General features: G+C 44.6%; 1 protein-coding gene across 5 annotated transcripts in view; it reads right to left on the bottom strand.

The window, feature by feature from the left end:
• Nucleotides 1-27,446, bottom strand: part of LOC134927354 (cytosolic beta-glucosidase-like) — a 146,512-nt gene that overhangs the window by 27,149 nt on the left and 91,917 nt on the right. For all 5 annotated transcript variants that reach the window (XM_063921712.1, XM_063921729.1, XM_063921702.1 and 2 more), the window contains exons 3-4: nucleotides 7,831-8,058; nucleotides 4,408-5,210 (exon numbers count right to left, since the gene is read on the bottom strand). In XM_063921712.1, the coding sequence (XP_063777782.1) occupies nucleotides 4,408-5,210; nucleotides 7,831-8,058 (1,031 nt within the window). The remainder of the gene's footprint in view (nucleotides 1-4,407; nucleotides 5,211-7,830; nucleotides 8,059-27,446) is intronic.

The raw sequence follows: 27,446 nt of genomic DNA, 5'->3' as shown, positions 1-27,446 counted from the left end.
AATAAGCCAATACTAATACCAGTTTTTCTCTGCTAGCCTGCCAACATGGGGGGTAATTCCAAGTTGATCACAGCAGGAATTTTGTTAGCAGTTGGGCAAAACCATGTGCACTGCAGGGGAGGCAGATATAACAGAGAGAGTAAGATTTGGGTGGGTTATTTTGTTTCTGTGCAGGGTAAATACTGGCTGCTTTATTTTTACACTGCAATTTAGATTGCAGATTGAACACACCACACCCAAATCTAACTCTCTCTGCACATGTTATATCTGCCCCCGCCCTGCAGTGCACATGGTTTTGCCCAACTTCTAACAAAATTCCTGCTGCGATCAACTTGGAATTACCCCCATGGAATGGTTTTTTATTGCCTCTCATAGGATCATCAAGTAGTGTCTTCATTATTTACTGAGACACACTCCAAAGCACTGTGGCCTCATAGAGGCAGAGACAGCACCAGCAGAAGTCCCAGCAGCAGTATAATTTGCAGCAACAGTTACTCTTAGTGCAGCACAAATTTCATAAACATAATCTATGTTACCAATTGCTGCTACTGCAATATTACTCACATATGCCAAGGAGTAAGCAGCCTTTGGCTCAGTGCCATGTTTGCCCCCCTTCAAAAAGAAATACATACAATTCTCCCTCTTACCCGACCCTCAGTTACCTCTCTCATGCTGGTCACAGCCCTCCACAGCTGCTACCTAGGTGGTGGAATATGCACTCAAGATGGTAAATTGTATGCAAAGTGACAACGCCCCTCTCTACTACTGTAGTTGCTTTCTTCACCAAATGCAGCAAACTGCACCATGCAACACTTTTATTTATAGCTATATCAGCAGGCATTACATTTGCCCTATATTGTTATTGGTCAATTTAAAATGAAACTGCTGGTGAACCTCTCAATTTAACCTGGAACATTGTGAAACAAACACATTTAGAGATGCTGAAACGATGTCGTTATTATTAGGAAATATAAATGACTGGGGCAGGTGAATGCTTTACTCATCAACCTTAAATGAATCCAGTAAAATATTCCATAAAGCATGTGATTTCTGATTCCAATTTAGCAGACACAATGGGGGAAATTTACTAAGCTCCCGATTTTGACCGAGATGCCGTTTTTTCATCAAAGTGTCATCTCGGTAATTTACTAAACACTAATCACGGCAGAGATGAGGGCATTCGTAATTTTTTGCAAGTCCAAGTAAAAAATTACGAATGAATACACCATCGGTCAAAACGCGGCTGTTTAAGTATGAATCTCGGTCATTTACTAAGAAGTGCAAAGCAAAAAACAAACAAACACTGCGGTGAAAAATTACAACTCGTAAAAAAGTGCTAAAAAAAACAGACCTTTTTTTTTTATTCGTGATTGGATAGGCATGCACGGATCCATGAGATCCGTGCATGTATATCAGTGGGAAGGGGTGGGAAAGTGCTTATTTTTTCAAAAAAAATTGCGTGGGGTCCCCCCTCCTAAGCATAACCAGCCTCGGGCTCTTTGAGCCGATCCTGGTTGCAGAAATATGGGAAAAAAAATGACAGGGGTTCCCCCATATTTAAGCAACCAGCATCGGGCTCTGCGCCTGGTCCTGGTCCCAAAAATACGGGGGACAAAAAGAGTAGGGGTCCCCCGTATTTTTAAAACCAGCACCGGGCTCCACTAGCTGGACAGATAATGCCACAGCCGGGGGTCACTTTTATATAGTGCCCTGCGGCCGTGGCATCAAAAATCCAACTAGTCACTCCTGGCCGGGGTACCCTGGGGGAGTGGGGACCCCTTCAATCAAGGGGTCCCCCCCCCCCCGCCACCAAAGGGCCAGGGGTGAAGCCCGAGGCTGTCCCCCCCCATCCAATGGGCTGCGGATGGGGAGGCTGATAGCCTTTGTTGTAAAAGAAAAGATATTGTTTTTAGTAGCAGTACTACAAGGCCCAGCAAGCCTCCCCCGCATGCTGGTACTTGGAGAACCACAAGTACCAGCATGCGACGGAAAAACGGGCCCGCTGGTACCTGTAGTACTACTACTAAAAAAATACCCAAAAAAAGACAAGACACACACACCGTGAAAGTATAATTTTATTACATACATACACACATACATACATACTTACCTTAAGTTCCCACGCAGGTCGGTCCTCTTCTCCAGTAGAATCCAAGGGGTACCTGTTGAAGAAATTATACTCACGAGATCCAGGGGTCCAGGCTCCTCGGGAAATCCAGGGGTAATCCACGTACTTGAAAAAAATAACAAAACGGTGTCCCGACCACGAACTGAAAGGGGACCCATGTTTGCACATGGGTCACCTTTCCACGAATGCCAGAAACCCACTTTGACTTCTGTCTAAGTGGGTTTCTTCAGCCAATCAGGGAGCGCCACGTTGTAGCACTCTCCTGATCAGCTGTGTGCTCCTGTCCTCACTGACAGGCAGCACACGGCAGTGTTACAATGTAGCGCCTATGCGCTCCATTGTAACCAATGATGGGAACTTTCTTGCTCAGCGGTGACGTCACTTTAGGTCAACCGCAGGGCAGAAAGTTCCCATCATTGGTTACAATGTAGCGCATAGGCGCTACATTGTAACACTGCCGTGTGCTGCCTGTCAGTGAGGACAGGAGCACACAGCTGATCAGGAGAGTGCTACAACGTGGCGCTCCCTGATTGGCTGAAGAAACCCACTTAGACAGAAGTCAAAGTGGGTTTCTGGCATTCGTGGAAAGGTGACCCATGTGCAAACATGGGTCCCCTTTCAGTTCGTGGTCGGGACACCGGTTTTTTTTTTTTTTTCAAGTACGTGGATTACCCCTGGATTTCCCGAGGAGCCTGGACCCCTGGATCTCGTGAGTATAATTTCTTCAACAGGTACCCCTTGGATTCTACTGGAGAAGAGGACCGACCTGCGTGGGAACTTAAGGTAAGTATGTATGTATGTGTGTATGTATGTAATAAAATTATACTTTCACGGTGTGTGTGTCTTGTCTTTTTTTGGGTATTTTTTTAGTAGTAGTACTACAGGTACCAGCGGGCCCGTTTTTCCGTTGCATGCTGGTACTTGTGGTTCTCCAAGTACCAGCATGCGGGGGAGGCTTGCTGGGCCTTGTAGTACTGCTACTAAAAACAATATCTTTTCTTTTACAACAAAGGCTATCAGCCTCCCCATCCGCAGCCCATTGGATGGGGGGGGACAGCCTCGGGCTTCACCCCTGGCCCTTGGGTGGCTGGGGGGGGGGACCCCTTGATTGAAGGGGTCCCCACTCCCCCAGGGTACCCCGGCCAGGAGTGACTAGTTGGATTTTTGATGCCACGGCCGCAGGGCACTATATAAAAGTGACCCCCGGCTGTGGCATTATCTGTCCAGCTAGTGGAGCCCGGTGCTGGTTTTAAAAATACGGGGGACCCCTACTCTTTTTGTCCCCCGTATTTTTGGAACCAGGACCAGGCGCAGAGCCCGATGCTGGTTGCTTAAATATGGGGGAACCCCTGTCAATTTTTTTCCCATATTTCGGCAACCAGGATCGGCTCAAAGAGCCCGAGGCTGGTTATGCTTAGGAGGGGGGACCCCACGCAATTTTTTTAAAAAATTTTACAGTGTTTAATTAAAAAAAAAAAAAAAAAATAGAACCCCAGCACGGATCACACAGATCCGGCCGAGATTAATTGTAAAAAAGTCGGCAGTGTTTTGCTAATCACTGCCGTAAAAAACACAAAAAAAACACGAATGACATCGACATCGGAAGAAAAGAAAAACCCGAATACGACAGCTTAGTAAATTAGTCGTAATCAATTCAAAAAGTTGCAGTTTTACACTTTCGATGTCATTCGTGATTGAACTTTGACCTGAAACGGGAAAATACGAATCTTAGTAAATTTACCCCAATGCCTGAATAGCGCTATCAAAGGGACTTTATACTGTAAACCTCTCCACTGGTTAAGCACTGTTCTATTTGGTGACTTTGAATGATAGGCTGGTGTACTATCTGCCATGCCATCGCCAACAGTACACACATATTCCAACAACTCTAAGGGGGACATGTACTACTAAGCAGTGATAAAAGTGGAGAAGTGAGCCAGTGGAGAAGCTGTCCATGGCAACCAATCAGCTGCTCTGTATATGTTTATAGTATGCAAATTATAAATGTTACAGTGCTGATTGGTTGCCATGGGCAACTTCTCCACTGGCTCACTTCTCCACTTTTATCACTTTTTAGTACATGTCCCCCTAAGTCTCTGTTATATGTCTGTCTGTACTCACCATAAGTGTCTGTCTGTGTCTCCCAAATAGGACTGTCTTTGTGTCCCCTGTGTATTGTTACTAAAGACATTTGTAACACATAGCCATAATTTTATATGCTTTTTAACACTGGTTAGTAATATATAGGACACTTATTAGAGGTGAAAAAAGTTGCATACCTTTATATGTGCCATGAGCTTACGTATGCCCCATGGAACGACAACCAACCATTCTACTCCAGATTCTGGCCATTTTGGATCTTTTATGCCTTCTGCTCCCATATCAGAGTTAAAACTTGGCTTAGAAAGTGTTGTTACTAGAGCTCTGACTTTTCTGGTGGTATAATAGTTTAGACAGAAGAAATCTGCCGTGCCTTTTATCATGCTTTTTTCTTCATTTGTGAACTCCGGCAGTCTGGATGTTGTCAATCCTTCTTCTTGGCTTTTTCTTGAAATCTCTGTCTTCATCAATGTAGGGTAATCACCATCAATGAAGATTGGTTTTGCATACCAATGGAGGTTAAAGGTTATGTACCGCTCACAGGCTTCTTTATCAGCTAAAGAGTTGGGATCCAAAGGTTCCGCCCAATCAGAATTTAAAGCTATGGAAACGAGCCCTTTTTGCTTGTCTCTGAAAAAGGTGTTGTATGCATGCCAAGCTTTGGCATGGGCTTTCAACATGTTGTGGGCAGAGAGATAAGCACCAAAGCCTACATCCTTTTTACCTGGTGCAAGTAGGCCTTCTTCATAGCTCAGTCTGGAAACAATACCTGGCTCATTAATGGTAATCCAAAGTTTAACTCTGTCGCCAAATGTAGAGTAGCAAAACTTTGCATATTGTTCAAAAGTTTCCACTGTTTTTTCGGAGTACCATCCCCCTTGATCTTCTACTGCTTGAGGAGTATCAAAGTGATACAGCGTTACCAGCGGAGTGACATTCATCTCCAAGAGGCTGTCAATCAACTTGTTATAATAATTGACTCCTAAAAATAATAAGATAAAATAACATTATTTTAAGCTAATATAAAGTAATTAAAGCAATACTTTTAGAGCACAGCATGGCTGTTAATAGACTGCAGAAAACATGGCTATATATATGATCATAAACATCTTTAAAAGGATTATTTAATCGTTATACATGTTACTGAGCCAAAAGTTATGTTTTATAAATATTATTTAATTTAGCTAGAAACACTCCCCTGTAGAGGGTCAAGTATTTCATGCAAAGCAAAAAGTATTCTCCCTTCCTGGGGAGGGACAACAGGCATAGCTTAACAGCCTGATATGGAGATTAAGGACAGCATCCAATAGCACAAACACATTATAACATAAAACTTTCACATAGTGCCATGACGTCACTTAATGGACTGCAAGGCTTAAAATCAGCCATGGATGGGACAGAGGGTAAAGCAGAGGAGGTAAGGAAATTGATAAACTGCACAGTAGGGTTATGTTCTTCACCTGTGTTCGCCTGCGGTTGGTATTCCTATACTGTGCTTTACCTGAAGTGAAGACAGAAAATTGTACTGCACTCTTTCAGTTTACAGTTTTATTGTGTTTACTATGTGTCAGTCTGTCTTTGTCATCATGATTAACGTCTTGCCTTCCTACAAGCCACAGCCGCTTATTCTCCAGAATGAGGAGCAGACTACGAGAGCTACAAAAGAATCTGTAGAAACACACACACACACACACACACACACACACACACACACACACACACACACACACACACACACACATATATATATACATATATATATATATATATACATAAACAGTATGCATCTCAAACATACCCCTACATAGAACAATGAGAAACCCCATTCCAATTACCTTAATCAGAAATCTAGCCCCCAAACCTCCATTGTTTTATATAAGGCTGTTTCTCACACTCACTCACAAAGCCCTTTATCTCCCTTCAGACTCCTGCCCGTCCTCTTCACTCTGCTAATGCACGCCGCCTCTCCTGCCTTCTGATTACCTCCTCCCTCTCCTACCTCCAAGATTTTGCCTGTGCTGCTCCCTTTTTCTGTAATTCTCTACCTCTCCCCCTCAGACTCTCCACCTCTCTATAAAACTTCAAACGGGCTCTCAAGACCCACTCCTTCACCAAACCCAGTCGTCTCTCATCCTAAGCCTTCTGTGGCCCGTGCTCACTTTCTACCCCATCTGTGTCACCCCTGTCTGTGTGCCCCTCCCCTTTAGAATGTAAGCTCTCACGAGCAGGGTCCTCTTCCCTCGTGTGCTTTTACGTCTCATACTTAACCTATCTTCTTTTCAATACTCCCTTTGATGGCACCAAATCCTTTGGTTTTCTGCCACCTTGATAAGTGCTGTTTACTGATACAGCTATGTTTATATACCCTCTACTTGTCTTATATTGTATTGAACTGTAAGTCACTGTCTTCACATTTTGCTTATTTGTTTACACTGTAATTGGGCGCTGCGGATTCCCTGTGGCGCCATATAAATAAATGATAATACTAATAATATCATTGCAGTGGATACTAGATTGATGGGTACTGTGGAAGAGGTGAGTACATTAACAAGGGAAGGATGGGTTGAGTTGGTGCTGTAAGTTGGTGGCTCTGATTATTTCTGATTGCAAACCTGACAGCAGCCATAGATTCTGGTATCAAAGCCACCTGCGTCTAAAATTAAGTCTGCCCAGCTTTTTAAAATTAGTATATCTTTAAAAGGATGATAATAATAATAAAAAAATAATACGAAAACAACTGTTATGCATTCCACTGATATAATAATACATACCTGTATACAATCATTTGCATGGAAGATTGGTAAAATTAGGTGTATAAACTTGACATTATGTAAGATTATATAAGATTATATAAAATGGAAGTTCTATTTAAGATGGGATGCTGCCCATAGCAACCAATCAGAGTCTACTTCTCATTTATCTAGCACTTTCTAGAAGATACTACCTGGAATCTGATTGGTTGCTATGGGCAACATCCCATCTTAAATAGAACTCCCATGTTGGTAAATTTACCCCTAAAATATTAAAAGTAATAAGTACTAGTATGGTTATGTTTTGTCCTGGTCTTCTAACCAAGGTCACAATACATTGTAATTTACGCTATATTCACAAAAGAGCTCATTTCAAGGCTTGGAACTTCCAACTTCCTAAAGTATTTGTAGCAGATACTACACAAGCACCTTAGTACAATGGACACTAATACTTTAGTGTATTATTTTGTCGTATCTACTACACATTTGCTAATATTATTTCTACTTAACTGTCCGTTATCTTATTTTATTAGAATGTGTTACTCCAACCGGGATAATGTGCGCTTTCTTACCTTTGATTTAGATTTATATATTGGAAGCCCTAACATATGTTTTCATATTCAAGCATCATGACAGATTTTAAGAGAACACAATTAAATCGATAGAGAACATATTACACTAATCAGGACATGTTATTAATAGACCGCACATATATACTGTAGAGCTTTTATTTGATCTTCCAAATGTACCCATACATAGATTGATGCTAGTGAGCACCCAGAATTAATTATGCCAGACAATAGCAATAACCTTGATTAAAGCTTCAACCTTGTATCCGTAAGAAACAATTACCTTTCTGGTTGATAAAACCTGTCGTCCCATCAGGTAACAGACGTGACCAGGAAAGAGACAAGCGGTAATGAGTCAATCCAAGCTGTTTGATGCATTTCAAATCTTCCTCCCACAGAGTGTAGCTGCCACAAGCTACATCTCCAGTCTGGTTCTTAAAAACTCGATCTCCTCCCTGATGGGTAAATGTATCCCAGATACTGAGGCCTTTACCATCTGCATCCCATCCTCCTGGAGAAAGGCAAACAGGCAAATGGTTTATATGTCTGCCAGTACAATAACAATACACAATGGATAGTAATGCTATAAGTACACTGTACTGCAGATACATACTTTTAAATACGTTGTTACTTGGGGAAAAAAAAGCTATTTAATTACTTTTTATTTATTTTATTTCTAGGTGAAAAAAAACTATTTGACACTTAACAAGACATTTTTTTTATTAATTTTATAATTAAAAGCTTAATATAGTCTAAACACAGAGGAGATCCACAATAATTTTTTTAATTATTTATTTCAACAGAGCAGATTTACATATGTCAGATAACTAATTGTGTGTGCAGCGGTTGATTAGAAAGGGATATTTTTGGGTCCGATAGGCTGGACATGAAATGAGTTGCTAGGGGATATTCCCATTAACAAGCGGCAAATGACCTTCATCGGTAGAAGCACATTTTATTTTCTCTCTATAAAATACAGATACTTATATAATCGCTCTCACTCTTGCTGTGATTGCACTTGTCTCCCCCTCAGGCTTCAACTTACTGAGTCTCGGCATTGATGGCTGGTTAATGTTTTCCCTATAGGTGAGCAGGGCTTCATTATAATGGGGGTCACAAAAGTGGTTTTGGTTTCATTTTTTTTCTAATTAATGACTTAAATAGTAGAAATTATCTAAAATATGCAGTGTAAGAGCAATTTCTGCTGTAACATTTTGGTAAACAACAACACTATAAAACATGTTGGGAACATAATTATGGTTACATAACCTTTTTATTCCCAACATGGGAAAACAATTATAGTTTAAAATGAATTCATAGACATATGTTGGGACTATTCTGGAATGCTTATGACTTTGCTGGGGTGTTTTTCAGTAATTTGAAGCACTATGATGAATATATACTACCTCTGTCTTCCCTCACACTGCCCCAGGTAATTTCCTTTGCATACCCAATGACTGTATGAGGTTGCGGTGTATGGTATATATATAATAGTTATGGTAGACTTACCGTTGATAACTCTATTTCTCCTAAGTCCACAGTATCCACAGGATAAACATTGGGATATAAGGTAGCGACAGCGTATTGGCACCAACGATCAAAGCTTTAAGTCTCCCAGAATGCACCGGGGCAGTCCCCTATATTCCCGCCTTCTGGCTCAGGCAATTCAGTTGTTTTACAAAACTCGAGGCAGGAGCATCATAGAGAGCCCTAATCAGGCGAGAAGAACACACATGCACACCCTTCCGTACAAGAAGAAAGAGGTTAGTAGGTGAAAGGATCCTCAAATCAGGTGCGTCAGGGTGGGATCCCTGTGGATACTGTGGACTTAGGAGAAATAGCGTTATCAACGGTAAGTCTACCATAACTATTATTTCTCCTGCACGGTCCACAGGTTATCCACAAGATAAACATTGGGATGTTCCAAACCAAATTTAGTGGTGGGGACGCTCCTGATTGGACAGGAGAATCCTTCGCCCGAATTCAGCATCCTGAGAGGCAAATGTATCAAAGGCATAATGTCTAATGAATGTGCTAATGGAAGAACATGTGGCTGCCAAACATATCTGTTCAGCTGAAGCACTACGTTGTGCTGCCCATGATGGACCTACCTTACGAAAGGAGTGAGCAGAGACGTTAGCCGGAATCAGGAGATCATCTTGAGAATATGCTTCTGAAATAGTCATCCGAAGCCACCTCACCAGTGTCTGCTTGTCAGCAGGCCATCCTCTCTTGTGAAATTCGTAGAGAACAAAGAGAGTGTCTGTCTTTGTGATGGCACTGGTACGATCCGCGTAGATCCTTAAGGCATGGACTACGTCCAACGATGCATCTACCACAGAAAGGTCCGGCCCTTGGAAGGCCGGGACTACAATTTGTTCGTTAAGGTGGAATTTAGACACCACCTTAGTAAGATACCCAGATTTGGTTCTGAGAACCGCTCTATCTATGAAAACTCAGAAAAGGAGAGTGACATATTAATGCTCCTAAATCTGAAACTCTTCTAGCTGAAGCAATAGCCAACAGAAAGAGAACTTTAGCTATCAGCCATTTAAGATCCACTTGCTTTAGTGGTTCAAATGGAGCAACTTGAAGCGCCTTTAGGACTAAACTTAAATCCCGAGGCACTGCAGGAGGAACAAAAGGAGGTTGGATGTGAAGCATTCCCTGGAAAAAAGTGTGAACATCCTGTAGCTTAGCAATTTTCCTTTGGAACCATCCAGTCAATGCTGATACCTGCACTCTCAAGGAAGGCACCCGTAGACCTTTGTCCATTCCTGCCTGAAGGAATGCTAAGATTCTGGAAACTCTGAAAGACCTAGGGTCAAATTTCCCCTCACCATTGAATATAGGCTTGCCATATTCGGTGATAAATGCGAGCCGAGGATGGTTTCCTTGCTCTGAGCATTGTTTGAATTACCTGTTGTGAGAATCCTCTTGCTTTCAAGATGGAGGTCTCAAGAGCCACGCCGTCAAAGACAGTCAATCCATTCCATAAAATCAGCCGAAGAGGAAGAGGATAACTGGAGTTCCATTTCTTTTGAATTCTAAACTTCTTACTGGGTGTAACCCAAGCCTCTTGCATAATTTATGTCAGCTGTTCTGACCCAGGAAACTCAGTCCTAACTGTTTTGGGACAATTAAACACAGGTGCCTTAGATTTTAACAAAGGCTCTGCTGCTTCCTCTAAGGAGGGACTGGCTTTCATAGCACTAATTAGCTCAGGTATGTCCACTGCGCTGAGCCCTTCATCCTCGTCTCTGTATGCAGTCTCGGAGTGCGATGAGTCCTCATCTGAAACATGTGTAGACTGTGAAGATGTTGTTTCACGTCTATGTGATTTACTTACCACCGGCCTATCAGCCTGTTTTTGTTGAGAGGCTGCAGATTCTTGTACTGGATGTGATAAACCACAGGGGCAATGTTGCATGTAAGGGTTAATAGGGTAACCTATCCCTGGTATAGGAGCTGGCATTATCCGCTCAGCTATACTGGATAATGTCTGTGCAAAGGTAGCCCATGGGGGTTCAAATTGAACTTGTGCCTGCGTCGTATTATTCAGGATGCTTTGGTGAAAGTTAAAACAGTTTGCACATAATCCATTTTGAACCAGATCATGAGAGGTTAACCCAGCTTTGCAAGACAAACATGACATGAGTGCTGGTGCTTCTGTGGAGAGTGTATCCTACTCACCCTTGCCTCTCTTAGACATGTTAAATAAATCACACCTGTACAGTGTTAACTACACAATGTGACTGCAATCACTTTAAAATTTGTTAAAATTACATACAATCCGATCCCTCCCTGCTTTGCACCAGCATTAAGGATCGGAATACACAGAAACTGACAGAATATAGTAAAGTCAGAAATCACACTAGCAATCAGTCACAGGTTATACATTAGTATAATAAGCAATATGAGTACATAATTAACTACAGATACATTTAAAGTATGTAGGAGAAACATATTACTGCACTACCTTATACAGGACTTTAAACGTATTCAGTCGCACAGTGAAAAAAACAGCAGCAATAGTTTACAGACTCGTATGCATCAGGCACTTATCCAACTATTCGTACTCAAAGGTAGATAGAGACTTAGGGGGTCATTCCGAGTTGATCAATAGCTGCCGTTGTTCGCAGCGCAGCGATTAGTAAATAAAAATGGCTAATCTGCGCATTGCGCGCACACACGATGTACGGGTACAAAGAGCATCGGGGTTTTGCTCAGGTTCTAGCGAAGCTTTCAGTCGCGCGGCTGAACGCAGGAAGATTGACATGAAGTGGGCGTTTCTGGATGTCAACCGCCCATTTTCAGAGAGTGTTTAGAAAAATGCAGGCGTGTTGGGAAAAACACAGGCGTGGCTGGGCGAACGCTGGGCGGGTGTGTGACGTCAAAAGCCGTCCCTCCGTCGTTAGAATCAATGCACATGAAGAGTAACTACAGGGCTGGTTTTGTTTTGCACAAAAAGATTTTGCAGGCGCTCTGCTGCACAAGCGTTCGCACTTCTGCAAAGCGAAAATACACTCCCCAGTGGGCGGCGACAATGCGTTTGCGCGGCTGCTAAAAACTGCTAGCGAGAAAGGTTGCTCAAAAAAAATAGTAAGACTATAAAAATAAAATAATAAAAAGCTTGTGGCTACTAAAAATCAGCAGCCCATTGACCATGGTCCGGCTCCTGCCGCACCAAACAAAAAACTAAATTGCCTGAGCAAGGCTAAAGTTCTCTTTCTGTTGGCTATTGCTTCAGCTAGAAGAGTTTCAGATTTAGGGGCATTAATATGTCACTCTCCTTTTCTGAGTTTTCATAGATAGAGCGGTTTTCAGAACCAAATCTGGGTATCTTCCTAAGGTGGTGTCTAAATTCCACCTTAACGAACAAATTGTAGTCCCGGCCTTCCAAGGGCCGGACCTTTCTGTGGGAGATGCATCGTTGGACGTAGTCCATGCCATAAGGATCTACGCGGATCGTACCAGTGCCATCACAAAGACAGACACTCTCTTTGTTCTCTACGAATTTCACAAGAGAGGATGGCCTGCTGACAAGCAGACACTGGTGAGGTGGCTTCGGATGACTATTTCAGAAGCATATTCTCAAGATGATCTCCCGATTCCGGCTAATGTCTCTGCTCACTCCTTTCGTAAGGTAGGTCCATCATTGGCAGCACAACGTAGTGCTTCAGCTGAACAGATATGTAAGGCAGCCACATGTTCTTCCATTAGCACATTCATTAGACATTATGCCTTTGATACATTTGCCTCTCAGGATGCTGAATTCGGGCGAAGGATTCTCCTGTCCAATCAGGAGCGTCCCCACCACTAAAATAAGAATTTACTTACCGATAATTCTATTTCTCATAGTCCGTAGTGGATGCTGGGGACTCCGTAAGGACCATGGGGAATAGCGGCTCCGCAGGAGACTGGGCACATCTAAAGAAAGCTTTAGGACTATCTGGTGTGCACTGGCTCCTCCCCCTATGACCCTCCTCCAAGCCTCAGTTAGGATACTGTGCCCGGACGAGCGTACACAATAAGGAAGGATTTTGAATCCCGGGTAAGACTCATACCAGCCACACCAATCACACCGTATAACCTGTGATCTGAACCCAGTTAACAGCATGATAACAGAGGAGCCTCTGAAAGATGGCTCACAACAATAATAACCCGATTTTTGTAACAATAACTATGTACAAGTATTGCAGACAATCCGCACTTGGGATGGGCGCCCAGCATCCACTACGGACTATGAGAAATAGAATTATCGGTAAGTAAATTCTTATTTTCTCTAACGTCCTAAGTGGATGCTGGGGACTCCGTAAGGACCATGGGGATTATACCAAAGCTCCCAAACGGGCGGGAGAGTGCGGATGACTCTGCAGCGCCAAATGAGAGAACTCCAGGTCCTCCTCAGCCAGGATATCAATTTTGTAGAATTTTACAAACGTATTTGCTCCTGACCAAGTAGCTGCTCGGCAAAGTTGTAAAGCCGAGGCCCCTCGGGCAGCCGCCCAAGATGAGCCCACCTTCCTTGTGGAGTGGGCATTTACAGATTTTTGGCTGTGGCAGGCCTGCCACAGAATGTGCAAGCTGAATTGTACTACAAATCCAACGAGCAATAGTCTGCTTAGAAGCAGGAGCACTCAGCTTGTTGGGTGCATACAGGATAAACAGCGAGTCAGATTTCCTGACTCCAGCCCTCCTGGAAACATATATTTTCAGGGCCCTGACAACGTCTAGCAACTTGGAGTCCTCCAAGTCCCTAGTAGCCGCAGGCACCACAAATAGGTTGGTTCAGGTGAAACGCTGAAACCACCTTAGGGAGAAACTGAGGACGAGTCCTCAATTCCGCCCTGTCCGAATGGAACATCAGATAAGGGCTTTTTCAGGATAAAGCCGCCAATTCTGACACGCGCCTGGCCCAGGCCAGGGCCAACAGCATGACCACTTTCCATGTGAGATATTTTAACTCCACAGATTTAAGTGGTTCAAACCAATGTGACTTTTGGAACCCAAAACTACATTGAGATCCCAAAGTGCCACTGGAGGCACAAAAGGAGGCTGTATATGCAGTACCCCTTTTACAAACGTCTGAACTTCAGGGACTGAAGCTAGTTCTTTTTGGAAGAAAATTGACAGGGCCGAAATTTGAACCTTAATGGACCCCAATTTCAGGCCCATAGACACTCCTGTTTGCAGGAAATGTAGGAATCGACCCAGTTGAATTTCCACCGTCGGGCCTTACTGGCCTCGCACCACGCAACATATTTTCGCCAATTGCGGTGATAATGTTTTTGCGGTTACATCCTTCCTGGCTTTGATCAGGATAGGGATGACTTCATCCGGAATGCCTTTTTTTTCTTCAGGATCCGGCGTTCAACCGCCATGCCGTCAAACGCAGCCGCGGTAAGTCTTGGAACAGACAGGGTCCTTGCTGGAGCAGGTCCCTTCTTAGAGGTAGAGGCCACGGATCCTCCGTGAGCATCTCTTGAAGTTCCGGTTACCAAGTCCTTCTTGGCCAATCCGGAGCCACGAATATAGTGCTTACTCCTCTCCATCTTATCAATCTCAGTACCTTGGGTATGAGAGGCAGAGGAGGGAACACATACCCTGACTGGTACACCCACGGTGTTACCAGAGAGTCTACAGCTATTGCCTGAGGGTCCCTGGACCTGGCGCAATACCTGTCGAGTTTTTCCCAACGGTTTATAATCATGTGGAAGACTTCTGGGTGAAGTCCCCACTCTCCCGGGTGGAGGTCGTGCTGAGGAAGTCTGCTTCCCAGTTGTCCACTCCCGGAATGAATACTGCTGACAGTGCTATCACATGATTTTCCGCCCAGCGAAGAATCCTTGCAGCTTCTGCCATTGCCCTCCTGCTTCTTGTGCCACCCTGTCTGTTTACGTGGGTGACTGCCGTGATGTTGTCCGACTGGATCAACACCGGCTGACCTTGAAGCAGAGGTCTTGCTAAGCTTAGAGCTTTGTAAATGTCCCTTAGCTTCAGGATATTTATGTGAAGTGATGTCTCCAGGCTTGACCATAAGTCCTGGATATTCCTTCCCTGTGTGACTGCTCCCCAGCCTCGCAGGCTGGCATCCGTGGTTACCAGGACCCAGTCCTGAATGCCGAATCTGCGGCCCTCTAGAAGATGAGCACTCTGCAACCACCACAGGAGGGACCCCTTGTCCTTGGTGACAGGGTTATCCGCTGATGCATCTGAAGATGCGACCCGGACTATTTGTCCAGCAGGTCCCACTGGAAAGTTCTTGCGTGGAATCTGCCGAATGGGATTGCTTCGTAGGAAGCCACCATTTTACCCAGAACCCTTGTGCATTGATGCACTGAGACTTGGCTCGGTTTTAGGAGGTTCCTGACTAGCTCGGAAAACTCCCTGGCTTTCTCCTCCGGGAGAAACACCTTTTTCTGGACTGTGTCCAGGATCATCCCTAGGAACAGAAGACAAGTCGTCGGAACCAGCTGCGATTTTGGAATATTTAGAATCCAACCGTGCTGCAGCAACACTACCTGAGATAGTGCTACACCGACCTCCAACTGTTCCCTGGATCTTACCCTTATCAGGGAATTGTCCAAGTAAGGGATAACTAAAATTCCCTTCCTTTGAAGGAATATCATCATTTCGGCCATTACCTTGGTAAAGACCCGGGGTGCCGTGGACCATCCATACGGCAGCGTCTGAACTGATAGTGACAGTTCTGTACCATAAACCTGAGGTACCCTTGGTGAGAAGGGTAAATTTTGACATGAAGGTAAGCATCCTTGATGTCCCGAGACATCATGTAGTCCCCTTCTTCCAGGTTCGCAATCACTGCTCTGAGTGACTCAATCTTGAATTTGAACCTCTGTATGTAAGTGTTCAAAGATTTTAGATTTAGAATCGGTCTCACCGAGCCGTCCGGCTTCGGTACCACAACAGTGTGGAATAATACCACGTTCCCTGTTGAAGGAGGGGTATCTTGATTATCACCTGCTGGGAATACAGCTTGTGAATGGCTTCCAAAACTGTCTCCCTGTCAGAAGGAGACATCGGTAAAGCCGACTTTAGGAAACGGCGAGGGGGAGACGTCTCGAATTCTAATTTGTACCCCTGAGATATCACCTGAAGGATCCAGGGGTCTACTTGCGAGTGAGCCCACTGCGCGCTGAAATTAATTGAGACGGGCCCCCCACCGTGCCTGATTCTGCTTGTAAAGCCCCAGCGTATACTGAGGGCTTGGCAGAGGCGGGAGAGGGTTTCTGTTCCTGGGAACTGGCTGATTTCTGCAGCCTTTTTCCTCTCCCTCTGTCACGGGGCAGAAATGAGGAACCTTTTGCTCGCTTATCCACGAAAAGACTGCGCCTGATAATACGGCGTCTTCTCATGTTGAGAGGCGACCTGGGGTACAAACGTGGATTTCCCAGCTGTTGCCGTGGCCACCAGGTCTGAAAGACCGACCCCAAATAACTCCTCCCCTTAATAAGGCAATACTTCCAAATGCCGTTTGGAATACGCATCACCTGACCACTGACGTGTCCATAACCCTCTACTGGTAGAAATGGACAACGCACTTAGACTTGATGCCAGTCGGCAAATATTCCGCTGTGCATCACGCATATATAGAAATGCATCTTTCAAATGCTCTATAGGCAAAAATATACTGTCCCTATCTAGGGTATCAATATTTTCAGTCAGGGAATCCGACCACGCCAACCCAGCACTGCACATCCAGGCTGAGGCGATTGCTGGTCGCAGTATAACACCAGTATGTGTGTAAATACATTTTAGGATACCCTCCTGCATTCTATCAGCAGGATCCTTAAGGGCGGCCATCTCAGGAGAGGATAGAGCCCTTACAAGCGTGTGAGCGCTTTATCCACCCTAGGGGGTGTTTCCCAACGCACCCTAACCTCTGGCGGGAAAGGATATAATGCCAATAACATTTTAGAAATTATCAGTTGTTATCGGGGGAAACCCACGCATCATCACACACCTCATTTAATTTCTCAGATTCAGGAAAACTACAGGTAGTTTTTCCTCACCGAACATAATACCCCTTTTTGGTGGTACTCGTATTATCAGAAATGTGTAAAACATTTTTCATTGCCTCAATCATGTAACGTGTGGCCCTACTGGAAGTCACATTTGTCTCTTCACCGTCGACACTGGAGTCAGTATCCGTGTCGGCGTCTATATCTGCCATCTGAGGTAACGGGCGCTTTAGAGCCCCTGACGGCCTATGAGACGTCTGGACAGGCACAAGCTGAGTAGCCGGCTGTCTCATGTCAACCACTGTCTTTTATACAGAGCTGACACTGTCACGTAATTTCTTCCAACAGTTCATCCACTCAGGTGTCGACCCCCTAGGGGGTGACATCACTATTACAGGCAATCTGCTCCGTCTCCACATCATTTTTCTCCTCATACATGTCGACACAAAAGTACCGACATACAGCACACACACAGGGAATGCTCTGATAGAGGACAGGACCCCACTAGCCCTTTGGGGAGACAGAGGGAGAGTTTGCCAGCACACACCAGAGCGCTATATATATACAGGGATAACCTTATATAAGTGTTTTTCCCCTTATAGCTGCTGTATAGTTAATACTAGAGATGAGCGCCTGAAATTTTTCGGGTTTTGTGTTTTGGTTTTGGGTTCGGTTCCGCGGCCGTGTTTTGGGTTCGAACGCGTTTTGGCAAAACCTCACCGAATTTTTTTTGTCGGATTCGGGTGTGTTTTGGATTCGGGTGTTTTTTTCCAAAAACACTAAAAAACAGCTTAAATCATAGAATTTGGGGGTCATTTTGATCCCAAAGTATTATTAACCTCAAAAACCATAATTTACACTCATTTTCAGTCTATTCTGAATACCTCACACCTCACAATATTATTTTTAGTCCTAAAATTTGCACCGAGGTCGCTGTGTGAGTAAGATAAGCGACCCTAGTGGCCGACACAAACACCGGGCCCATCTAGGAGTGGCACTGCAGTGTCACGCAGGATGTCCCTTCCAAAAAACCCTCCCCAAACAGCACATGACGCAAAGAAAAAAAGAGGCGCAATGAGGTAGCTGTGTGAGTAAGATTAGCGACCCTAGTGGCCGACACAAACACCGGGCCCATCTAGGAGTGGCACTGCAGTGTCACGCAGGATGGCCCTTCCAAAAAACCCTCCCCAAACAGCACATGACGCAAAGAAAAAAAGAGGCGCAATGAGGTAGCTGACTGTGTGAGTAAGATTAGCGACCCTAGTGGCCGACACAAACACCGGGCACATCTAGGAGTGGCACTGCAGTGTCACGCAGGATGTCCCTTCCAAAAAACCCTCCCCAAACAGCACATGACGCAAAGAAAAAAAGAGGCGCAATGAGGTAGCCACAGCCGTGAACTACCGCACTGTACACTGGTTGATAAAGAGATAGTAGTATACTCGTAACAACTAGTATGACACTATGACGGTATAAAGAATGAAAAAAAAACCACGGTTAGGTGGTATATATTATAATACAATTATGGATGGACGGACTGCCTGCCGAGTGCCGACACAGAGGTAGCCACAGCCGTGAACTACCGCACTGTACACTGGTTGATAAAGAGATAGTAGTATACTCGTAACAACTAGTATGACTGACTATGACGGTATAAAGAATGAAAAAAAAACCACGGTTAGGTGGTATATATTATAATACAATTATGGATGGACGGACTGCCTGCCGACTGCCGACACAGAGGTAGCCACAGCCGTGAACTACCGCACTGTACACTGGTTGATAAAGAGATAGTAGTATACTCGTAACAACTAGTATGACACTATGACGGTATAAAGAATGAAAAAAAAACCACGGTTAGGTGGTATATATTATAATAATACAATTATGGATGGACGGACTGCCTGCCGAGTTCCGACACAGAGGTAGCCACAGCCGTGAACTACCGCACTGTACACTGGTTGATAAAGAGATAGTAGTATACTCGTAACAACTAGTATGACACTATGACGGTATAAAGAATGAAAAAAAAACCACGGTTAGGTGGTATATATTATAATACAATTATGGATGGACGGACTGCCTGCCGACTGCCGACACAGAGGTAGCCACAGCCGTGAACTACCGCACTGTACACTGGTTGATAAAGAGATAGTAGTATACTCGTAACAACTAGTATGACACTATGACGGTATAAAGAATGAAAAAAAAACCACGGTTAGGTGGTATATATTATAATACAATTATGGATGGACGGACTGCCTGCCGAGTGCCGACACAGAGGTAGCCACAGCCGTGAACTACCGCACTGTACACTGGTTGATAAAGAGATAGTAGTATACTCGTAACAACTAGTATGACTGACTATGACGGTATAAAGAATGAAAAAAAAACCACGGTTAGGTGGTATATATTATAATACAATTATGGATGGACGGACTGCCTGCCGACTGCCGACACAGAGGTAGCCACAGCCGTGAACTACCGCACTGTACACTGGTTGATGAAGAGATAGTAGTATACTCGTAACAACTAGTATGACACTATGACGGTATAAAGAATGAAAAAAAAACCACGGTTAGGTGGTATATATTATAATACAATTATGGATGGACGGACTGCCTGCCGACTGCCGACACAGAGGTAGCCACAGCCGTGAACTACCGCACTGTACACTGGTTGATAAAGAGATAGTAGTATACTCGTAACAACTAGTATGACACTATGACGGTATAAAGAATGAAAAAAAAACCACGGTTAGGTGGTATATATTATAATACAATTATGGATGGACGGACTGCCTGCCGACTGCCGACACAGAGGTAGCCACAGCCGTGAACTACCGCACTGTACACTGGTTGATAAAGAGATAGTAGTATACTCGTAACAACTAGTATGACTATGACGACGGTATAAAGAAAGAAAAAAAAATACCACGGTTAGGTGGTATATAATTATACAATTATGGATGGACGGACTGCCTGCCGAGTGCCGACTGCCGACACAGAGGTAGCCACAGCCGTGAACTACCGCACTGTACTGTGTCTGCTGCTAATATAGACTGGTTGATAAAGAGATAGTATACAACAATATACTACTATACTGGTGGTCAGGCACTGGTCACCACTAGTCACACTGGCAGTGGCACTCCTGCAGCAAAAGTGTGCACTGTTTAATTTTAAATTAATATATTATGTACTCCTGGCTCCTGCTATAACAACCTGCAGTGCTCCCCAGTCTCCCCCACAATTATTATAAGCTTTTATACATTGATGTGCAGCACACTGGGCTGAGCTGAGTGCACACAGACTGAGTCACACTGTGTGACTGCTGTGTATCGTTTTTTTCAGGCAGAGAACGGATATAGCAGAGAACGGATATATTAAATAAAAGTTAACTTAACAACAACTGCACTGGTCACTGTGGTAAACTCTGTCTGCACAATCTCTCTCTCTCTCTCTCTCTTCTAATCTATTCTAATGGAGAGGACGCCAGCCACGTCCTCTCCCTATCAATCTCAATGCACGTGTGAAAATGGCGGCGACGCGCGGCTCCTTATATAGAATCCGAGTCTCGCGAGAATCCGACAGCGTCATGATGACGTTCGGGCGCGCTCGGGTTAACCGAGCAAGGCGGGAAGATCCGAGTCGCTCGGACCCGTGAAAAAAAAAGTGAAGTTCGTGCGGGTTCGGATTCAAAGAAACCGAACCCGCTCATCTCTAGTTAATACTGCGCCTAATTTGTGCCCCCCTCTCTTTTTTAACCCTTTCTGTAGTGTAGTGACTGCAGAGGAGAGCCAGGGAGCTTCCCTCCAACGGAGCTGTGAGGGAAAATGGCGCCAGTGTGCTGAGGAGATAGGCTCCGCCCCCTTATCGGCGGCCTTATCTCCCGTTTTTTTATGTATTTTGGCAGGGGTTAAATGCATCCATATAGCCCAGGAGCTATATGTGATGCATTTTTTGCCATCCAAGGTGTTTATTATTGCGTCTCAGGGCGCCCCCCCCAGCGCCCTGCACCCTCAGTGACCGGAGTGTGAAGTGTGCTGAGAGCAATGGCGCACAGCTGCAGTGCTGTGCGCTACCTTGTTGAAGACAGGACGTCTTCTGCCGCCGATTTTCCGGACCTCTTCTGCCTTCTGGCTCTGTAAGGGGGCCGGCGGCGCGGCTCTGGGACCCATCCAAGCTGGGCCTGTGATCGTCCCTCTGGAGCTAATGTCCAGTAGCCTAAGAAGCCCAATCCACTCTGCACGCAGGTGAGTTCGCTTCTTCTCCCCTTAGTCCCTCGATGCAGTGAGCCTGTTGCCAGCAGGTCTCACTGAAAATAAAAAACCTAAACTAAAACTTTCACTAAGAAGCTCAGGAGAGCCCCTAGTGTGCACCCTTCTCGTTCGGGCACAGAGATCTAACTGAGGCTTGGAGGAGGGTCATAGGGGGAGGAGCCAGTGCACACCAGATAGTCCTAAAGCTTTCTTTAGATGTGCCCAGTCTCCTGCGGAGCCGCTATTCCCCATGGTCCTTACGGAGTCCCCAGCATCCACTTAGGACGTTAGAGAAATTTGGTTTGGAACATCCCAATGTTTATCTTGTGGATAGCCTGTGGACCGTGCAGGAGAAATAATAGTTATGGTAGACTTACCGTTGATAACGCTATTTCTCCTAAGTCCACAGTATCCACAGGGATCCCATCCTGACGCACCTGATTTGAGGATCCTTTCACCTACTAACCTCTTTCTTCTTGTACGGAAGGGTGTGCATGTGTGTTCTTCTCGCCTGATTAGGGCTCTCTATGATGCTCCTGCCTTGAGCTTTGTAAAACAACTGAATTGCCTGAGCCAGAAGGCGGGGATATAGGGGACTGTCCCGGTGCGTTATGGGAGGCCATAAGCTTTGATCGTTGGTGCCAATCCGCTGTTGCTATCTCATATCCCAATGTTTATCCTGTGGATAACCTGTGGACCCTGCAGGAGAAATAAATATATGTCCTATTGGATTAAGGGCCTAATTCAGACCTGATCGCAGCAGCAAATTTGTTCTCTAATGGGTAAAACCATGTGCACTGCAGGTGGAGCAGATATAACATGTGCAGAGAGAGTTAGATTTGCCCATTAGAGGAAGATTTTGCTTTTGCAATCAACCTTGAATTAGGCCCTAAGAGCGCTATGTAAATAAAATTTGCTGTGGTGTATATATTTTAAGACAATGAAAGCACTGAACGCCTGCTGCCAGACCATCCCTCTGACAAGTCCCACATAATGAAATCCGTAGGAATAAATATATGTCCTGGTTACAAAACACTTTCCCCACTTGAACAAGAAAGAGAAACGCGTGCATCCTATTTGCAACCTAAACTCTTTTAACTCTTTTTTTGTTATATATTTCTGAATTTTTACCACTAAGGTGGTACTTTATAGGAAGTGATTGAAAAAGCAGCTGACCATAGAAAGGCTGGCACAACTTCCAATAGCCATAACAGTTTATAGCATGAGATACACAAAGCATACTGTAGATTATTGAAGGCACTATATAGGTAAGTGGGGAGATTTTAAAACTATAATAACAACATTTTGATGTCTAGCTTAAAGGTGATATGAAAACTGTTAGTCGCACAAACAATTTATTAGCTCCTCCCGTCACTTTAAATGGGAGCTACAGGCACCCAAAACAGCTGAATCACCCCCCTATGGGCCAATAAAATTCTGAACTATTTATGATCACTCAGAGCAACATTGTTAATTTTCTTGCACACCATTACAGGAGGATACAAAAAAATTAACAATATTCCGGTCATGATGTGCCGCCGTTACAAATGTTTCACAGCTATTTATTTTTTTAAGTCTTACATCTGTGCATGAATCTGAGATGCATTGTGCGTGCTACTCAAAGGTTCCTGCAAGCAGGAGCAGATTGGAATTGTGTGGTTCTTCGTAGGCATCCCTGGGCCGTGGTAATGGGTGTGTGTGGCTTTTGTCGGCGGGCGTATCGGAGCAAGCCGGTGTCACGGACTGCATCGGAAAATGCACTTCTACTGTCACTGGGGTCATGTACAGGTGTACATTCTGAGGGTTGCTCTAATGTCCAATGGTACGTCCAATGGTTTGTGCACCGCATCGAATTGGGTATGGGACTCAGGGTCGACAGTGTCCAGGTCGATACCCATTAGGTCGACACCTAGAAATATGTAGACATGGCCATTATGTCAACATGAAAAAAGGTTTACATGAGTTTTTCATGTTTTTTTGGTGTCGCTTACTTCGTCAAGTGACCGGGAACTCCAATTAGTTCACCCTGTCCCCCTCTCATGGCTCGCTTCATGACTCGCCATGCTACAGGCAAGGTGCCTCACTCCGCTACCGCTGCGCTCGGCACAGGTTACCGTTCCCGATCGTAGTCCACGTGGATCATAAAGTATGAAAAAGTTCAAAAAAAATAAAAAAATGTGAAAAACTCATGTCAACCTTTTTGCATGTCGACCTTGTCCATGTTGACCTAATGATTGTGTCGACATATTTCTAGTGTCCACCTATTCACTGTCGACAAATGAGTGTTGACCAAAGTGGTGTCGAGCCAGAGTCTTGATACCATCAAATTATAGCTGCAGACGACAGGCATCTCAGTAGACAGCCCATCGGCAGTAGTTGCAGCATAAATTTGCATTAGCAAACACATTTCACTCGCAGCTATCTCCTACTCAGCGACCATCTTTACCCGCTTTTTCTCCTGCTGGTAAATGCTCATCTCCATCTATGTCCGCCAGCCCCAAGTAGTACAAAGATTACTCCCTCGCTACTTACATCTTGGCTGTATTATGTTTTGAGAATTGTGGTCCTCTTTGTTACCTGTACTCTATTTTTGTTATTTATTTACTGTAACCCTGTACTCAGAGCCGGCGCAAGCCGCTCAACAAAGAGATGCAGTGCAGGGAGGCGCCAGGAATGGAGATGCGCTCTCCCTGCTCTGCATTCCTGTACTGAGCTGATGTCCCCCTGCTGCTGCCGCCGCCGGCTGCTACTGCGCCTGTCACACTCTATGACAGGCAGCAGGGCCAGTGCCAGCAGCATGAAGCCTCCTCTCCCCCTCCCCTGTGTCAGTGCAGTGTTCTGACCTGAAAGGGGGCGGAGCTGCACAGATCTGGGGGCGGAGCTACACAAGACTAGGCTGAACAGCAGGATGATCTGCTCCAGCTCCGGCCTGCCAGACTTCTTTAGGTAAGAGGATTGAAAGAGAGTGAATGAGTGAAAGTGTGTGTGTGTGTGTGTGTGTGTGTGTGTGTATACATGTATGTATGTATGTATGTATGTATGTGTATTATATGTTTGACTGTGTATGTGTGTAATGTATGTATAGTATGGGTGTGTGACTGTGCGTCATATTGTAAGCATCACTGGTAAAGGGGGCGTTGCGTGTTTGTAAGCGTCACTGCTACAGGGGGTGTTGCGTGTGTAAGCATCACTGGTACAGGGGGCGTTACGTGTGTAAGCATCACTGGTACAGGGGGCGTTACGTGTGTAAGCATCACTGGTACAGGGGGCGTTACATGTGTAAGCATCACTGGTACAGGGGGAGTTACGTGTGTAAGCATCACTGGTACAGGGGGAGTTACGTGTGTAATCGTCACAGCTACAGGGGGAGTTACGTGTGTAAGCATCACTGGCACAGGGGGCGTTACGTGTGTAAGCATCACTGGTATAGGGGGTGTTACGTGTGTAAGCATCACTGGCACAGGGGGCGTTACGTGTGTAAGCATCACTGGTATAGGGGGTGTTACGTGTGTAAGCATCACTGGTACAGGGGGCGTTACGTGTGTAAGCATCACTGGTATAGGGGGTGTTACGTGTGTAAGCATCACTGGCACAGGGGGCGTTACGTGTGTAAGCATCACTGGTATAGGGGGTGTTACGTGTGTAAGCATCACTGTTACAGGGGGCGTTACGTGTGTAAGCATTACTGGTACAGGGGGCGTTACATGTGTAAGCATCACTGGTACAGGGGGCGTTACGTGTGTAAGCATCACTGGTACAGGGGGAGTTACGTGTGTAATCGTCACAGCTACAGGGGGAGTTACGTGTGTAAGCATCACTGGCACAGGGGGCGTTACGTGTGTAAGCGTCACTGGTACAGGGGGCATTACGTGTGTAAGCAACACTGGACAGGGAGAGTTACGTAAGCGTCACTGCTACAGGGGGAGTTACGTAAGCGTCACTGGTACAGGGGGCGTTGTGTGTGTAAGCGTCACCGCTACAGGGAGCATTACATGTGTATGCTTCGTTACATGTGTAAGCGTCACTAATACGGAGGGCTTTGTGTGTGTAATCGTCACTACTACAGGTGGCGTTGCGTGTGTAAGCGTTACTGGTACTGGGGCGTTACGTGTGTAAGAACACTATTATAGGGGGTGTTGCGTGCGCAAGCGTCACTGGTACAGGGCCAGTTACGTGTGTAAGCGTCACTGATACAGGGGGGGGGGCGTTACATGTGTAAGCGTCACTGGTACACGGTGGCGTTACGTGTGTAAGCGTTACGTCATTGGTAAAGTGGGCGTTACGTGTGTAAGCATCACTGGTACAGGGGGGCAATATGTGTGTAAGCGTCTCTGGTACAGGGGGCGTTACGTGTGTAAGCATCACTGGTACAGGGGGCGTTACGTGTTTAAGCGGCACTACTACAGGGAGCATTATGTGTATATGTGTCACTGCTACAGGGGGCGTTATCTGCGCTGTCCCTTTGTAAAGTATGGGAGGGTGCAAATTTATAGTTTGCAGGAGGGCGCCGAACACCCTAGCACCGGCCCTGCCTGTACTGTCCTTTGTACAGTGCTGCGAAACACTTGTGGCGCCTTATAAATAAAATGTAATAATAATAATAATAATTAGCATCCACCTCTGAATCAGGCTAAGTGTATTCTAAAAACCTAAAAGACTGTGGCAACAATGAAGAATTTGGACAACAACAAATAAAACCCTGAAATACAGATACATAGAGATTTCTGTTATCTATGAGCAGTGGCTGAGATCTTCCTGGTCTTCTGTCTGCCAATTTCTCGTGTCACTTGTCAGCCACAGGGCCTGGAAGCACTCACCCCTGTTGCTACACCATTGTTTGTGAGCAAACAGAAAAGCGATGATTTAAAGGGAAAGAACATTAACTACTGTATGTTCATTTGTATTCGTTTCCCATGCAGTCCCCTGTTCATCTTAATACCACACCCACACATCTTGAATCTGAGAAAGTGAGTGCATATTGTAACCCAAATAAAGAGGTTGCAGTGACTCAACTGTAAGAATACAACCTAAGAAGTTTAAGAAGCATATAAGTACGTGTTAAGCTTGGTATCTAAATATACTCATTTTGTGCAAGTGAAAGCATTGGATGCATTTGTAGAATCCCTGTCAAACAAGCATACCTCCCAACATGACCCTCTCCAGGAGGGACAGAATGCTCTGTTCCTGGACTTTTCTCTTAATTTATGATTGCCATCACCTGTGCTGAAACACCTTTCTTTCTTATCCATTAACCTGTTCAACACAGGTGCCAGCAATCTTAAATTAAGAGAAAAGTCCAGAAGCAGAGCATTGTGTCCCTCCTGGAGAGGGACATGTTGGGAGGTATGAACAAGTACGTCAGATCATATACTTACTATGCTTTTAACTATAATTTAACACTTCTAAATAAAGCACTGAATCAGGTGTTAGCCAAGAACAACCAATTTCTAATGCATCAAATGTTTAAAGCACTTGATATGTGTAATTGCCTACCCATTGCTGCTCTAGTTTTATTTGATATTGTCTCCCTCTTGTGGGCAACAGATGAAGGTACGGCAAATAAGACGGCTAAAGAGAACCATTCCCACACTAGCCTTGTACAGCCGTGCACCTATGTCAATGAGCTTGAGACAAGCAGTCACATACATTCAGTACACATGAAATCAATCATTTATACATTGCTGCTCTTTTATTTATATATGACCATATCTATATCTATCTTTCTATCTCTCTCTCTCTCTCTCTCTATATATATATATATATATATATATATATATATATATATATATATATATATATATAATGTTGTGCCTGGCAAATATTGGTATATCACAGAATTCACACTATTGATTTCTCAGTAAAAACAATGGTTGAAAGTGTTTCAGCATTGATTTTTCTTAAATTAATACAATGTGCTCTTCTCTTTTATGCACATTTTTAGTTTAGATTTTTATCCTGGTGTCAATATATAAAACTTCAGTAACATTTAGCACCATCTACTTCTCTAATAAATAATTATGGTATTGGTCAGAATGTAACAATACAGAACACATATACAGATGTGTCCTCATACATTGGCATCGCTATGTGACAAGGACGCACAAGCAGCTTATGCTACAAATGCTACATTACACTGATTCCCAGGAAAACACTGTA

The sequence above is a fragment of the Pseudophryne corroboree genome, chromosome 1, assembly GCF_028390025.1.
Source record: "Pseudophryne corroboree isolate aPseCor3 chromosome 1, aPseCor3.hap2, whole genome shotgun sequence".
Taxonomy (NCBI): Eukaryota; Metazoa; Chordata; class Amphibia; order Anura; family Myobatrachidae; genus Pseudophryne; species Pseudophryne corroboree.
This window is presented reverse-complemented; position numbering and strand designations above follow the sequence as displayed.